This window comes from Pocillopora damicornis, chromosome 11 (assembly GCF_964200805.1).
Source record: "Pocillopora damicornis chromosome 11, jaPocDami1.2, whole genome shotgun sequence".
Lineage (NCBI taxonomy): Eukaryota > Metazoa > Cnidaria > Anthozoa > Scleractinia > Pocilloporidae > Pocillopora > Pocillopora damicornis.
The window spans coordinates 12640535-12653208 of NC_142680.1; the positions used below are offsets into that span (position 1 = coordinate 12640535).

Sequence of the window (12674 nt, forward strand, 5' to 3'; positions counted from 1 at the left end):
TTTGTAACTGTGCATTGTAGCACCATAAACTGTATCATGCCTATAAGTGAAGCATGCAGTTTTTTATCCTCCCAGCATTGGTCAGCAAGCAGAACATATGTGATGCATATGTGTGAACAACTTGGATACTTAACACACCAACATCCTAATATTTCATGATTTCAAAAACCTACATGCATGTTTGAAATTGTCTTTCATAACAGAAATCACAATGTAGTCAGACATAACCATAAGAAAAAAGTCACACGAATGAACATTACAATGGTACACCTGAAATACATGTTTGTTAAAAATTATTAACAGTTTATTGTAGTATTTAACTTTACAAAGGCAAAGGTACACCTGTGTTAGTTGATTTATTGTAGCACATCCAGGCCGGTTTATGAGATGATGGCCTAACAAATGTCATCCTTATGTTATTATTATATGGCTAAGATGCAAACTCACTTTTATAATTTCTCACTTTGTATACTTACTGTGAGACAGAAAGTGTTCTCTGACATTACTGACTGAGTGAATTTCAAAAACAATGCCTATTGTCTGTTTGGCTCTTTCATCGGCTAAAACCTAACATCATTTACCTTGCAAATTTTTGTTGACTTTTGACCACAAATCCAAATTACTTCAACGTCCAGATCTCCCAGTTAAATCTATAATTAGCCAAACGCTATGACGTTTTCTGTCTTCCCACCATTACCACCGGAGGTTCTTTCTCTTGGTTTATGTGGGTCAAGTAGTTACAAAATTGTGTAAATTAAGACAGAAAAACAGACAAAAATTTATCCTGATTAGCCTGTGTTTATATCTGGAAGGCAAATCCGTTCAATTTTGCCTTGAGTAATGCGTTAGTTATGGGTAAGGCCCCATAACTGGGGATTGCGAGGCATTAGCAGGGGATTTCAGCACTTTTAGACTGTCACTTTTGCCACAGTATGCGGGTTTCTCGACAAGAGAAGAGAATGTGGAAAGCTTTAGCAAATGCATAAATTGTATAAGAAAACTAGTACAAGTTACCTCAAAGAACATAGTACATTGTGATCATTGTGGATGCAGCATGCGACTCTCCCAATGCAAACAGAGCATTATGGTAAAGTTTATGGTTGAAGAACATGATGGCTGAACAGTTAAACTGATGGCTAGGAAAGGTGTGTTGATGACAATCCTTGGTGATGATCTTAACTCACTTGGAGAAGGTGAGATTACTAAAAAACTGCCCATGCCAGAAAGTTTGAATTTGAAATACAATGTGCAGTCACAGATTGTTTCTGAAATGCAGTTTCAGCAGAATTTCAACTAATGATGCAATTTTCTGGAGAGATCGAAAGAAACTTCCTATCCAACGTACTTCAAAACATACTTCAACAACATGTTGCAAGTATCAGTTGCAGTTTTTATTAGCTTTTTTATTTTCTCTTGCTATATCGTTTTTTTACAAGATGTACAATTCAGAATATCAACTCGCAAACATATTATAATTTATCGAAGAGAAGTAATTAAAGAGTTTTGTTAAGTTTTTTAACCATTTAAAGGGAAATTAGAATTTCAGACTTGATTTTCTCTTGCTATACCGTTTTTTACAAATGAAGAACAATTCAGAATATGAACATGCATTCCTATAATTTTTTGAAGACTTATAATTAAAGAGTTGGGTCGAGTTTTCCAACCATTTAAAGGGAAATTATCATTTCAGACTCTGTTGAGTTTTCAAGTTCAGGTTAATTTGGAACTATAGTTTTAACCTTGAAGAAGTGATGTCAAGGAAAAATAACATTTATAATTTTCAATAAAACTTTTGAAAAAGTTAATTTTCTTCTCATCTATCAACCAAGGTATTCCCTTGCTAAGATCAAGATCAACAATTTCATGAGAGTACAAAATATCAGTGTCACACATTCTTCTCCAATAATTGACTGCTCCCAGCAATAAACCTCATTCCTGCCACAAATACCCGATCGATACTCTTTTTATTAAATTGTATGGACAACACACCCACGTGCATCACGCTGCCAAAAAAAGGCCTAGCCTGTGAATGGGCTCTGACATGGAAGATGCAAACAGACTGAGAGAAGAAAGATGAGCAATGTGGGTACAACTGGGAAAGGGGAGACCCTCTTGACAAAGCATGGAGGATGCCCTTCCACCCCCTTGTAATTATTATTAATCTTTCAGCATTATGTCATTAATTCCATGAGCATGCATTGCAATCTATTTAAATCATACGAAAAAATGATAGCTTACAGATACTACCAAAATCACTAAGCTGTAAGGACCTGTCAAAATGCGATCATTTGCATTTGAATTTTCAGTTTGCTCATGTGCCCATTTAAGGGGCTACTTTTACTCATGTGACTTTCCCTTCTCTTAGCAAGGCAACAGCAACAGTTAACAGCTCAAATATGGTAATGATGCTCAATGATGAAGTTTCCAAAAGCCCTCAGTGACACTTGTCTTTTCATTTCCCATACCCTCACAACCAGGCTACAATTAGTTTTGATACTGTTGTAATACTGGCCTACCATGCCTGAATTCAACAGTGGGGTTGATGGCTACTCCCTATAGTAAACTACACTGATAGGCTCTGCCCAGAAGGGGTGCCATTTTTCAGCAAAGAGGTTAAATCAAAGGGCAGAGATTTTATATATTAGATAATAGAAAAGGGTAGGGAAAACTACCCCAACAAAAACACATTTCAACCCAAACCTTTATAAGTTGGAAAAAAACCAAGTACACTACTTAATCAAATAATAAAGATATAGCATAAGGAAGCTAGCCTTTGATTCATATTTATTGCCAATGGAGCTTTCCCTTTGTTTACGAAAATCTTCCAAGATGGCCGGGGCAGCTGGAGAGTATTTTGTGGATTTGGTAGTAGTAAGGTGGGTGATTCTATTTTCTGATGGGACCCAGAATTCCAGAAGGTCTGAGTGTAGATGATTCTTTTTTTCTTTTAATGCAAATAGGAATTTCAGAAGTTTGGGGAGTTAGCTGATAATTTTCGTAGCAGGAATGTTATGAAGAGTTACGATGAAATTAGGTCTTTTCTTGAGCTTGGCTATCTCAGCTTCATTGAGAGACCTGGAAGATAGACTGAGTCAGTTTTGTCTACATACAGCGGATCGCTTGGAGTGACGGATGCCTATTTCTTCACAAAAGGTTTTCAAACTTCTGCTTTTGTCTGTTTTTGTCGAAACTTATCACCAAGGTCAAATCAGCTGTCAGACAACTCAACATCAAACAAGCAGACACTGTATGAAGAGTTGTTAACTATGTCCTTCAACAGGCTAAGTTACCAGAGCCTAACTTCAAGAAAGAACTGTGAGATGCACTCAAAGTCTTGAAAGAGGACGACTCCATCAAGGTTCCCAAAGGGGACAAAGGACACGCAAGCATAGTCATGAATATCAACAACTACCACGTTAAGATGTCTAACCTCGTCAAGAACAGACCATGCCAGCTCCTAAACAAAGAACCAACAGACCGGAAAGTTGTCCAAAAAGCTGCTAGCCTTGAAGTGACGTGGACATCTATCAGAGGCCATTTGCAACAACATCAGACCTTGTCACAAAAAAACGCCTAGAATCTACGACATCCGACCAGCCTTTACCCAGGCCTTCTGCTGTTTTAGAGCATGCCCACAACACCAGACACTTACCCCTTTGGAATGAGGTTAAGTTTATTGATCGTGATCCTCATAAGACTTCACCCTAGCAACATCAACAGGGACAGTGGAATAGAAATTCCTGAAGCGTGGATGCCCAAAATCAAGAAACACAATCTGAGAGCCATATAACAGAGGACTGCCAAGAGAAAAACTCACTAACAATGAGGATTGAAAGGCGCCAACCGCAGCTGTTGAAAAAAACAAACCCCTAAACCAGGTTCCTAACATTGCACCCTTCCCACTTTTTTTTTAGGCTTTGTAACTCATAGGGGTTTTGTCTAATTTGCATAATACCTGACCCAGAGGTTAGGGAGCATATTTTTAGGTTGTACCTTAATTTGGGTTACACTCCAGTTTTTCTCTCGGAGATATGAACGTTTTAGGCCAAATTGGGGAGGGCGTAATTTGCTCTTATTTCCCTTGTATTTTGAGGTCAAAAGTCCAGGTTTGAAACTTGTACTGCTCATACGATTTCTAGCAAGTGCTCCTTTTAACCCCACTTGACCTCGAAATTTTTTCATAATCCACAGATTCCCTGGACACGCTGCAAGACCTAGGAACAACACGAATTTAGGGGGTCTTCCAGACTTTTCGATCACAAACGGAAAAAACCCCAAAGTTTTACTGTAAGGGTCATTAACTCAGCAACATTTCAGGGTACAGCAGAGAAGAAACATATACATATATTACAATATCGTGGCTATATTGTCTTAAAATTTGGGATGATTTGGTTAAATCTGGACTGCTCCAGGGTTCTTTAAACAGTTGTTACTCAGAAAATCTCTCGGTGGGGAGGGCACAGTTTTCTGCCAAACTCTTCTTAAGGGAATATCTATGCAATAAGACGATAAAATGAGGTATCTAATAGTAATACAGGTTAGCATTTGACTTGTACTAGTTGCCTTTTAGGTTTTAAAAAAATACATCAAATACTGAATTTTTCATGGAGTTTTTTTGTATTTTTTTAAGTGGGGTGGGTGCAATTTCAGGCAGATTTTAACCATGATTTTGATACAACTTCTAATGGGGCATTGCTCAGGTTCATTTACTGACTTTGGCTTTATATTTTTAACTTGTCGAGACACACGTCTTGCTAATCCAAAGTAGTTTGCACGAGATAATGAAAGATAATCTCTAAGGTATTAGTCGGGGCGAGGGTTAAGGTACCCTTGACGAAATTCCGGTTTTTTCCATCCCCCAATAGGCAAGACGGTTATGTGAAAAAAAATTAGACTGCAGACAGCTCTTACTATGGTTGATTTGCAGTTAAAGTTGCATGATAAAACATTCAGACGCGTTTTTTTTTACAATTTTTCTGTTTTTTATAATCAATGAGTTCATCCTTTTTGGGTATGAGACCCTATGTCTAGGTTCAATAGGGAAAACAGTAATGTCAAAATATTTTTTAACAGGATGGATGATTGCTGTTGTTGTTCACTTGTAGTTTAAATTTTAGTGAAAAATATGGAAACAAGAAGTTTTTATGAATTGTTCAAAGTGAACTTCCCTCTGAATTTTGAAGCTTAATGAAGACAATGAAATATATCTTTTAATTGGCAATGTTAATTATTTTCCCTTATTTGTTTTACTTGATACTTACCAGATAGGTGGCTCGTGTTGTTGTTAACTTGCAGTTTAAATTGTATGGGAAAATATTGAAACACGATTTTTTTAAGAATTTTTAGAATTGAACTTCCCTCTGAATTTTGAAGTTTAACGAAGAAAGTGAAATATGTCATGTGACGGATAAGCCTTGCATTACGCACGTGTTAAGTTAATGATTATTAGTAAGTTCTTTAGTATTTCACAAATGTAACCCGATCGTAGTATTTTTAGAGGAGAGAACGCAAACACGCGTATATTCAGTTCGTGGAGATATTGTCGAGATATTCGATCGCCATCGGAGATATTGTACTGTGCTACTCCCCCTAGAAGGATTATAAGGATTATAACGTAAGTTTTTTTCCATTTTTATTGTTGCTTTCACTCGTCATTTAGTTTGTCCATCGATTCTTTCTCGTTTAGTTATTCGTTGCGTAACGTGCGTCTCTGTAATTTCCCCTAGTTCTCACCGCATACCTCAATTCATCTAATAAACCAATAATCAAGAATCAGAAGTAGTGTGGTTGATCACGACGAACTCTGAATCGATACTTAAGCAAACAAGGACTCGGCTCGGGAACGCAACAATGAGAAGTTTTATTACAAGAGTACTGCTGGAGTTTTCGAACAGAGACGGCATTCTTATGTAATATCACATGGCACACTGCCCCCAAGAACTCTATTCCTAAACTTATCGTGTAAATTTTCGTCATGGATAACAACTCTAAGGCAGCTAAATCATCACGGTCACATGAAGATGAACGAAATTCCATGCTAGAGCCGCTCTTAAGCAAAAGAATGGATTCTGTATCACAAACATCAGGGAAACGTTCCCGCAATTAGTATCTTGCAATTCTTCGTCGAGCGCCACGCGGAGAAAGGCCTTAGCAGAAGCTGCAGCGGCAAAACAAGAAGCGGAATTAGACAGGTTATTGGCTGAAAAAGAACGAGAGAGAATGGAAATGGAGGCGGAAGAAGAGAGAAAACGCCGGTCTCATTTAGCGAAATTCGTGCATGACAAAGCTGTTCTTGCTGCGAACAAGAAAGCCGCAATAGCTGAAGCTAAGTCGAAGGCCATCGAACAAGCCACAGAGGACGAAGAAGACGACAAAATCACGTTAGTCACTATTCCAGGTTTTACCAATCCGGTCGATACGAAAAGACAGACACAACCGTGGATAAACACACAAGAAAATCCACAGGAGACATTAAAAGCACTGGATTGCGTCACAGGAAACACTAATCCCTTTGAAGAATGTTTTAAAGGAAAGGATGATATCTCTCGCCAGCACAGCACTCCCCGAATTAAGGAGGAACATACACCAAAAACCTCACCCAATAGGAACATCTCAGGATATTGGCGTGACAATCGATGATAAATTAAATTTTGAAAAGTACATTGCTAAAATATGTAGAAAAGCGAGGAATACACCCCTCTACGAGCCCGGCTCAGGGAACCCCTTCACACTGACGCCTGGGCCTGTAGGATAACTTCTAACGATCACTCAAAAACTGGCTGCGAGCTTGGAACGGCAAAATCTTCCAAAGTACCACCCGGAGATATTCGCAGTAGATGTGACCACCCTTGGAAAAGCACCTTTAAAGCTATGATCAAGGATGCAAACGTGTATTTTGATGAAATTTATCACAAATATGTGTTTGCTTATAGGAAATATCACGACTGCGACTCAGCACTTCTTAGTCTAACTGAACAATGGAAAAAAGAAATTGATAACAACAAATTGATTGGTCTGGTCTCTATGGACTTTTCTAAGGCTTTTGACACCTTAAATCATGAACTGAATGTTCTGAAATTAAAAGAATTTGGAGCAGATGAAGCAACTATTCCAAAGAGTGAGACTAGGGGATACGCTTTCCAATTTCCAAGAAGTGCACTTTGTCCACTTACGCTGATGACACTCAAATCTTTTACGCCAACAGTCAACTCTCCAAAGTTGAAGAAACAATCAATCTTATTAGTACTGATATATGGTTTGCACGTAATGGTATGAAGGGGAACAGTTCAAAATACCAGGCTATGGTGTTGGGAAAACACAAAGGAACTGATGAACCACTGTTTAAGTGTGAGGAGTCACAACTTTCCATATCCAACACAATGGAACTTCTTGGCGTGACAATCGATGATAAATTAAATTTTGAAAAGTACATTGCTAAAATATGTAGAAAAGTCAGTCAACAAGTCGCCGTAGTAAAAAGGATGCAGAAAATGTTGTCTTTTGAGACTAGAAGGGATCTTTATAAAGCTTTCATTTTACTACACTTTAATTACTGCCCCGAAATGTGGCACTTCTGTAATAAAAAGTCAGCTGACAAGTTAGAGTTGGTGAACAAACATGCGCTCCGTTTTGTTTTTAGAGATAAGTCCTCGCCTAACTTTGTAAGCGTATCGGTCTCTCAAGTCTTCGTGAACAGCGATTAGCGAAAATATTGTCCACTGTCTTTAAGATATTAGCCAGTGATACAGGTCCAAAAAGCTTACGTGATCTTATAACAGTAAGGTGCTCCACTTATAACCTTAGGGGCACCACAATACTGGACCTCCCAAAAGTAAAATCAACAACCTTCGGGTTGAGATCATGGAGATATGCTGCATCGAATTTATGGAATGCTTTACCGGACGAGTCTCGAAAGATACAAACATTTACTACTTTTAAAAATTACTTAAAAACATTAGATTTCACAAGACTCTAGAGCGGTGAGGATCTATCCTTAATTATATTTACTGTTTTTAATGATTACATTTTATACATTTTACTTGGTGACTACATTGTTAAATTCTTACATTTTAATATTAGCTGGTTCTTAATCTTAATTTATTTAAATTCATATACCTTCACAAGGCTTTATAATTTCCTTTTCTCTTTTTATTTCGTGACGTACCTGTAAACTAGCTTTTAGCTAAGCGTTCTGACCACGTTAAATAAAGTGATTGATTGATTGATTGTCACCAGAAAAGGAGATTAACTACTTAAGAGGCTACACGAAAGGGGATGTGCAGAAGGTTGTGAAAAACTTCCGACAGCGACAGTATAGAGATCCAGGCGTTGGCCTTCGAGACGTATGGACAGAGCTGGAGAGACGCTTTGGGAATACAGCTGCAATCACAAATGTTCTCGTGCAACGACTTCAAAACACATCCAGATTTGAAAAAGGAGACAGCGACAAGCTACAGAGACTTGCAGACATGTGTGCTGACGTAGACAGTCAACTGGACTTCCTTCCAGGCCTCGGGTGCCTAAACTACCCTTCTGCGATTGGCCCCATCGTAGAGAACCTACCCAAATTCATTCGTTCAAAATGGGAAAAGAGAGTTGTCCAGTACGCAGAGGATTACAACGATGCCTACCCTGGCTTCAAGGAATTAGCAGCCATTCGCATCCCCAGTCATCCTAGAAGGCAAGCTGATCCTGCAGCAACTCGTCGTCATGGGTAAGAAAGCAAACAACAACAACCACAACAACAACCCTCTTGAATGGGATGACTCGCTCCCGGAGAATATGAATCAACGCTGGCGTCATTGGAGAGATACCCTTCCCAAGCTGGAAAATGTGTCCATTCCTCAATGCTACCACCGCAAAGGTTTTGGCACCGTTGAGCGCAGAGAGATACATGCATTTTCAGACGCAAGTAAGGAAGCCATCGGAATCGCTGTCTACCTGCGAGAGGTCGATACTGGAGGAGAAATAAGCATCTTGCTTCTGTACAGACGGTCCAAAATTGCACCAATCCACTCAACAAGTATACCTAGACTTGAACTGTGCGGTACTAGCCACCCAAGCAGTAGGGATGATTCGCAAGGAACTCGATGTGAAAGTTAACGAAGAAACTTATTACCCGGACTCGAAGGTTGTGCTTGGCTATATACAGAACGAAAGCAGGAGATTCTACGTCTATGTAACCAACCACGTCCAAACGATTCACAATGCCACGGATCCCAGCCAGTAGGGACTTTAAGAACCGAGGACGCGGTGGGTCGGAGACGCGACCGGAAGTGATTTTTCCAATTTCGGATGAAGAGCGCATGCGCGTGGCGTTTTCTCCCGAACTCGAGAACGCGGCCTGAGGAGATTTGGCGTTGTCTGGAAAACGTGAGTTGTCTAAAGCAAAACACTATAATTAACCGTCTATCACAACTATTCTGTCAATTGGAATTTAAAATTTATTGCCTCTTCATGGGTTAGGCATCATTTTTGAAACTAAAAGGACCAAAGTTGAATGGTTTAAAACGTTTTCTTCCCTCAAGGTGAGCAAGCACGTGGTGAAGTGAATGGCGTCTAGCAGATCTTCAAAGTAAGTCATCTAATTATCCTTGAAATATTTCTCAAAGTCTCATTTTCTTTCACAGTTAAAGGAATTTATTACTACATTCATGCGGCTATTCTAATGCATGATACAATTTAGTTATCAGGCGTCTTATCATACTACTTGGTCTTCGTTTTGTTTTGATTAATCCAAAGAGCTCCGATGTGAAATATCAGAATAAAGCTTTATCGGTTGTTCCATCAACGGATGATCGATTTTACCTTCATAAATAATTTATCTAAGACTTTTCTGTTTATCAGTTGAGTCTCTACCAGATCCAGGCTTGATAATTCATGATGATCTGAAGTTGAATTTCCTGATATTGAGTGTGATTTAAACTCAACTAGACAGAGTCTATTAAAGCTAACTTTCAAAACTCGCCCGCTATACTGACTATAAGAGGAAACATAAGTTTAATTAGTTCTTTACCTTGACCACTGTCATAAAGCGTAGCATTTCAAAAGGCAAGACTGACATTTCTGCCATTGTGTTATTTCCATTTTTTTATTTCTTTGAAATCGTTACTAACGAGCCAAGTTTTAGATAATACTCTGAACTGAAAACAAACCAAGAAAAATCAGAACTAAAAAGAGATTTTATTTGAGGTTAGATGTTGTTGCCTATCTCATGTGAAGTTTTGATAATGTGAATCTTTGGTCAGGCTTTGAATGCATTATTCCACTGCTGTTAATCCTGAAAGTGTAAAGTTATGGGTGAGGTCTCCCTCACTCAGCAAGGCCGCTCTTTAGATTTGTGAGCTTTAGATGTCATTAAAGAAAAATCTCACTTTTTTGAACAAGCATAAAAATTAGCTTTGAGATTAATAACATTTAGTCTCAATTCAAAAGAAAGGGTTTTTTTGGAGTGAATTTTATTCTAATATTCTCTTTGTTTTTATTTTCACATAGCAATGTTATGTACTGGACTGAACAGCACAATATTATACTGTGCAGAGAAGTAGTGTTTCAAAATCCCTATGTATATAAAAAGGGGACTCCCCAGCGCAGTGAAACTTGGAAGAAAATTGTAGATGTTCTAAACAAATGTGATTCCCCACAATTTAATGTTGACCACAGAGCCATCCGGGACCACATTAATGTCTTGGTAAACAAACACAAGAAAAAAATCAGAGCTGAAGAAAGAGCATCAGGAATATCCCCAGATGAGCCAAGTGAATTAGATGACCTAATACAGCAAATTATTGCACTTGAAGAGAGTTCTCCCACAGATACATGTAGTAAGGATAAAGCTGACAAAGGTAAAGCAGAAGATGCAAGAATGAAAGCTATGGAAAGGCTTTCCCAAAGCAAAAAAAGGGCTTCAGAGGGAGCCAAAGAGGGTGAGGACAAACCAAAACGAACAAGAAGAAAAACTGGAGATGCCATGGAGTTTCTAAAGGAAAGAGCACAGAAGTCTGCAGAAATTAAAGAAAAGGAACTTGATCTGGAAAAGGGAAGACAGGAGCAACAACTTCAAGGGCAACAACAACAGGCTGATATGCTGAAGCTAATGCACCAGCAACAACTGCAAAATCAGGAACAACAGCAACAGTTCCAGCAACAACAGCAACAGTTCCAGCAGCAACAACTGCAAAATCAACAGCAACAGCAACAATTCCAGCAGCAACAAATGCTCATAATGCAGCAGGTCATGGGCGTCATGAGTAAAATGCTTAACAAGTAGACATTGAATTTTTATTTCTCAATGTTTACATGTTTAAGATTTACATTTTCACAAAATGTTGAACTCAAAGTGTTATTTGCCACCCCTTTGTTTAGATCTGCTTGTCGTAACATTCCCACAGACTGTTCAATCAGGATTTTATGCAAGATTTTATGCAAACTTAGGCATTGACAGGTGTTTTTGTTACAGTATTTTAGCTAAAGTAATCGATTAGTGGTGGTGGATCAAGGCCAAAGTAGTCAGCAGTCGTATTGCGGTAAAGACATGTTAATGCATTCTGCAAAAGTGCACAAACAATGTACATTTTTCCTACATGACTAAGGCCAATTTTGAGATTTTTTTGTAGTCGAGAAACTTGAAATAATTTATAAGGTCTCCAAACAACCATTCCACACTTGTGCGTACAGAACTCATAGATGCATTAAACTCTTCCATTTGTCTTGTTAACACCCCATGTCTGAAGGGGCACTGCAGATGGGTACGTAGAGGATATGCCAGATCCCCGTAGATACACATCTCTTGTCCAGCAGGAGAAAAGGCGAACTGTGCCAGGTCAACATAAAGGCCAGATGTGTCCAGCATTCTTGCATCATGCATTCGTCCCTCTGAACAAGGGCAAAAAAAATAATTTTTGAACCACAATCAGTTACACATTGGCTGGCTGACAAACTGTTACCTATGTAGACCATTGATTAGCTTTGTAAGTGAGTACGCCAAAAACAACATAGGATTGGCTGGCTATTATTCTTGCAGTCCAGGTACTTATGGCCTGTAAGTCAGAGTTTAGAATTTATTGGTCTGTGGTGACAGGAAAACTAGTTCCTCTAATAAAAATTGGGAGTGGGAGCTACTGAAAATACCTCTGATTTGAGAGACCGGGAGGAAGTCATCAAGAAACGTTAGCTTAACCTTTTGAGAAAAGAAATCAATCTAACTTTTAACTTCACATAAGTGATAAAAATGTCTATCCAAGTGAAAACAGCTACGGCACTATCCCACTATAAAAAATGAATGAATATACCGTTACCTACTGGTCCAAACAGATTGCCAATCAATCCATTTGGTAGGGCCAAGGATTGAAATTTAAGAGCGTGAACACGCTTGTGGCCATTATAAACAGCTCTTTGATTGACTCCTGGTTTTGATATGGGACGAACTGTTCCATCAACAAAGCGAAACAGTTGTCCAAGGCGGCACCTTTGACATGAATTGCTACAGAGTAAGTTTGCAGTAGGTTAGGAGACATAATGAAATGATTCCATTCGGTAATCCTGTGGCCATGAGCATTGTACATCCATTCAGTAACTTCGTTGCTAATCATGCTGAGCTCGGGTACTGATCGACCAAAAGTAGAAATCATATCAGACAACCTACATGGATAGCTAAAACGCTTTAGTATAACACA

The 12674-nt window shown here is 38.7% G+C and overlaps 2 protein-coding genes across 2 annotated transcripts; both read left to right on the forward strand.

Annotated features, from left to right (window-relative positions):
* Positions 1-5504: 5504 nt before the first annotated feature.
* Positions 5505-7823, forward strand: LOC149037602 (uncharacterized). Its single transcript, XM_089186511.1, has 2 exons — positions 5505-5614; positions 5727-7823. The coding sequence occupies exon 2, from the start codon at positions 6220-6222 to the stop codon at positions 6637-6639; it is 420 nt and encodes a 139-aa protein (XP_089042637.1). The 5' UTR covers positions 5505-5614; positions 5727-6219; the 3' UTR covers positions 6640-7823.
* A 1403-nt stretch (positions 7824-9226) lies between these two features.
* LOC149037603 (uncharacterized) lies at positions 9227-11716 on the forward strand. Its single transcript, XM_089187307.1, has 3 exons — positions 9227-9372; positions 9528-9574; positions 10495-11716. Exons 2-3 carry the CDS (start codon positions 9552-9554, stop codon positions 11267-11269), a joined length of 798 nt encoding a protein of 265 aa, XP_089043433.1. The 5' UTR covers positions 9227-9372; positions 9528-9551; the 3' UTR covers positions 11270-11716.
* Positions 11717-12674: the final 958 nt, after the last annotated feature.

Bases quoted from the DNA above. Each gene is read 5' to 3' on its own strand.
- LOC149037602 (XM_089186511.1), top strand. From the start codon at position 6,220: ATGGAAATGGAGGCGGAAGAAGAGAGAAAACGCCGGTCTCATTTAGCG.
- LOC149037603 (XM_089187307.1), top strand. From the start codon at position 9,552: ATGGCGTCTAGCAGATCTTCAAA. The intron at 9,575-10,494 runs GTAAGTCATCTA...ATTTTCACATAG, and splicing joins GCGTCTAGCAGATCTTCAAA to CAATGTTATGTACTGGACTG.